Source organism: Temnothorax curvispinosus, unplaced genomic scaffold, assembly GCF_003070985.1.
Source record: "Temnothorax curvispinosus isolate PA1 unplaced genomic scaffold, ASM307098v1 QBEX01014011.1, whole genome shotgun sequence".
NCBI lineage: Eukaryota > Metazoa > Arthropoda > Insecta > Hymenoptera > Formicidae > Temnothorax > Temnothorax curvispinosus.
Window position 1 is genome coordinate 106 of NW_020223791.1, and position 2,620 is coordinate 2,725.

At 49.7% G+C, this 2,620-nt stretch overlaps 1 protein-coding gene across 1 annotated transcript; it reads left to right on the top strand.

The window, feature by feature from the left end:
- The first annotated feature begins 313 nt into the window (after window positions 1-313).
- LOC112464223 lies at window positions 314-1,801 on the top strand. Its single transcript, XM_025031090.1, has one exon. It carries the CDS (start codon window positions 314-316, stop codon window positions 1,799-1,801), a length of 1,488 nt encoding a protein of 495 aa, XP_024886858.1.
- Window positions 1,802-2,620: the final 819 nt, after the last annotated feature.

Genomic DNA, 2,620 nt, shown 5'->3' on the forward strand with positions numbered 1-2,620 from the left:
TTTAGCGGCTCATGCCGCTACCACCGCTCCCGCGTGCAGCTATTGCCACGGGGAGCATCCCATTTATTATTGCCGTGAATTTATTAAGTTGTCCGTCCCACAGCGGCTCGCTGAAATTCGAAAACGGAAATTATGTGTGAACTGTCTACGCGGAACGAATCACGCGGCTCGGAATTGTAATTCGGGTTCGTGTAAGAAATGCGGCGATAAACACAATTCCCTGCTTCATTTTCCTTCGAAATCTAACGATAATTCCACGAAAACAAGAGCAGGGAACGCGTCGGCTCGAGACGACGCCGAGGAGACGACGGTTATGACTCATTCGTCGACTTCTCATAATACCGGTGTATTGCTTTCAACGGCGGTTGTGTACATTGTCGATGCCAGCGGAACAAAGCATCCGTGCCGCGTTCTATTAGATAGCGGCTCACAGGCTAACTTTATAGCGCGATCTTATGCCAAAAGGTTGCAATTGAGGGCAAATCCGAGTAACATAAAAATAATAGGAATTAACGGTACAACCAGCAGCGCGAGCGAGGTCGTTGTAATAAAGTTACATTCACGATTGAACGAATTCGCCGCGACGATAGAATGCATAATAACGGATCGCATAACCGAGCGTCTCCCGGTGTCGTCAATTGACAGAACGGAAATACGGATACCGCCGACCATCAAATTAGCTGATCCAGATTTTCACCGAAGATCGGACATAGACGTGTTGGTGGGTGCCGAATTGTTTTGGCAGTTGATTTGCGTGGGGCAATTAAGAGCCTCCCACGCGCACCCTACGTTACAGAAAACGCACTTTGGCTGGGTTCTCGCCGGTCGTTTCGGCGGCGAGACGCGTAAGACGCGCGCCCGCGAGATAGGAGCGTTCTGCGCGTCGGTAACCGAGTCAGAATTGCAAAATCAGTTAGCGAGGTTTTGGCAATTGGAGGAGAGCTGCCGGCCTCGCGATTCGTATTCGAGCGTGAAACGTTTTTGCGAGAAACATTTCCGCGACAACACGACCAGAGATGATCAAGGTCGGGTGATAGTTACGCTACCAATAAAGGAGGATAAAATAAGAAAGCTGGGCGATACGCGCGACGTGGCCCTGCGACGATTTTACGCTCTAGAAAAACGACTAGATCGCGATCCGATTTTGAAGTCGCAATATAGCAATTTTATCCACGAATACTTGTCGCTCGGGCACATGAAATGGATAGATAGCGTGAATGACGATGACGGAGATTTGCCGGCGTGTTACCTACCCCACCACTGCGTGCTAAAACCTTCAAACGAAACCACTAAGTTGAGGGTGGTCTTCGATGCTTCGTGCGAGAGTTCAACCGGAGTATCGCTGAACGACGCGCTTATGGTCGGCTCGACGGCACAGCAGGACTTATTCTCTATCATTTTGCGATTTCGTACGCTCGCGTTCGTTTTTTCGGCGGACATTGTCAAAATGTATCGCCAGATACTAATCAATCCGAAACAAACTAAATTGCAGCGTATATTCTGGCGAGACCACACCGGCCTGATCTTACGAATAGGCGAACTATTAACAGTAACATACGGAACGGCAGCCGCCGCGCATCTAGCAATCAAAACCCTTGAATACTTAGCGGAGACCTACGCGAAACAGTTTCCCGTAGGGGCGGAGCATATAATGCGCGATTTTTACGTTGACGACATGCTATTGGGTGCCGATACGCTCGAGGAAGCACTAAAAATAAAGAGCGAGGTCGTTGAAATTTTGAGTCGCGGCGCGTTTCAGTTAAGCAAATGGTCCTCGAATCATGTAGCTCCTAACAGGTGAAGATCAAAACAAACATAACGCCGATGTTCAAATCGACAGGGAATCGACGTCGCGCGTCCTCGGAATTGTTTGGAATCCGTCTACGGACACATTCCGTTTCGCAATTGAGAAGCCGGCAAACACGAATAAGATAACGAAACGTATAATATTATCAGAAATCGCGAGGCTATTCGATCCGTTAGGCTTACTCGGCCCGGTCATCATATTACCGAAAATATTGCTCCAAGAGATTTGGCAATTGAAGCTGCAATGGGACGAATCCATCCCGCTGGATTTGCATACAAGGTGGTCCGCGTTTAAAGAGCAATTGACCGCGCTGAATGAATTGAGAATACCGCGATTCATCAAGGAACGCGGCGAGCATTCGCGATTTCAGATACACGGATTTTGCGACGCCAGCCAGCGAGCGTATGGCGCGTGCTTATATATTCGGAGGCAAATCGGGGAAAATGAATTTCGCGTCGACCTGTGGTGTTCAAAGACTAGAGTCGCGCCTCTGAAAACGATTTCCATTCCTCGGCTGGAGCTTTGCGCGGCGCTATTGCTAGCGCAATTATGGGACAAGGCGCGATCTTCTATCGAAGTGGGAGAGGCGCAGTCCTTTTTATGGTCGGATGCCACAATAGCATTGCGGTGGATTTCGTCGTGCTCGAGGAAATGGTCGGTATTTGTTGCAAATCGCGTCGGCGAAATACAACGGCTAACACGCGCTTCGGACTGGCGGCACGTGCCGTCAGCGCAGAATCCCGCCGATTTGTTGTCTCGAGGTATTTACCCGCATGAGATTCGGAGTTCGGCATTGTGGTGGCACGGCCCCGA

Coding starts and splice junctions, on each gene's coding strand:
- LOC112464223 (XM_025031090.1), top strand. CDS start 314: ATGACTCATTCGTCGACTTCTCATAATACCGGTGTATTGCTTTCAACG.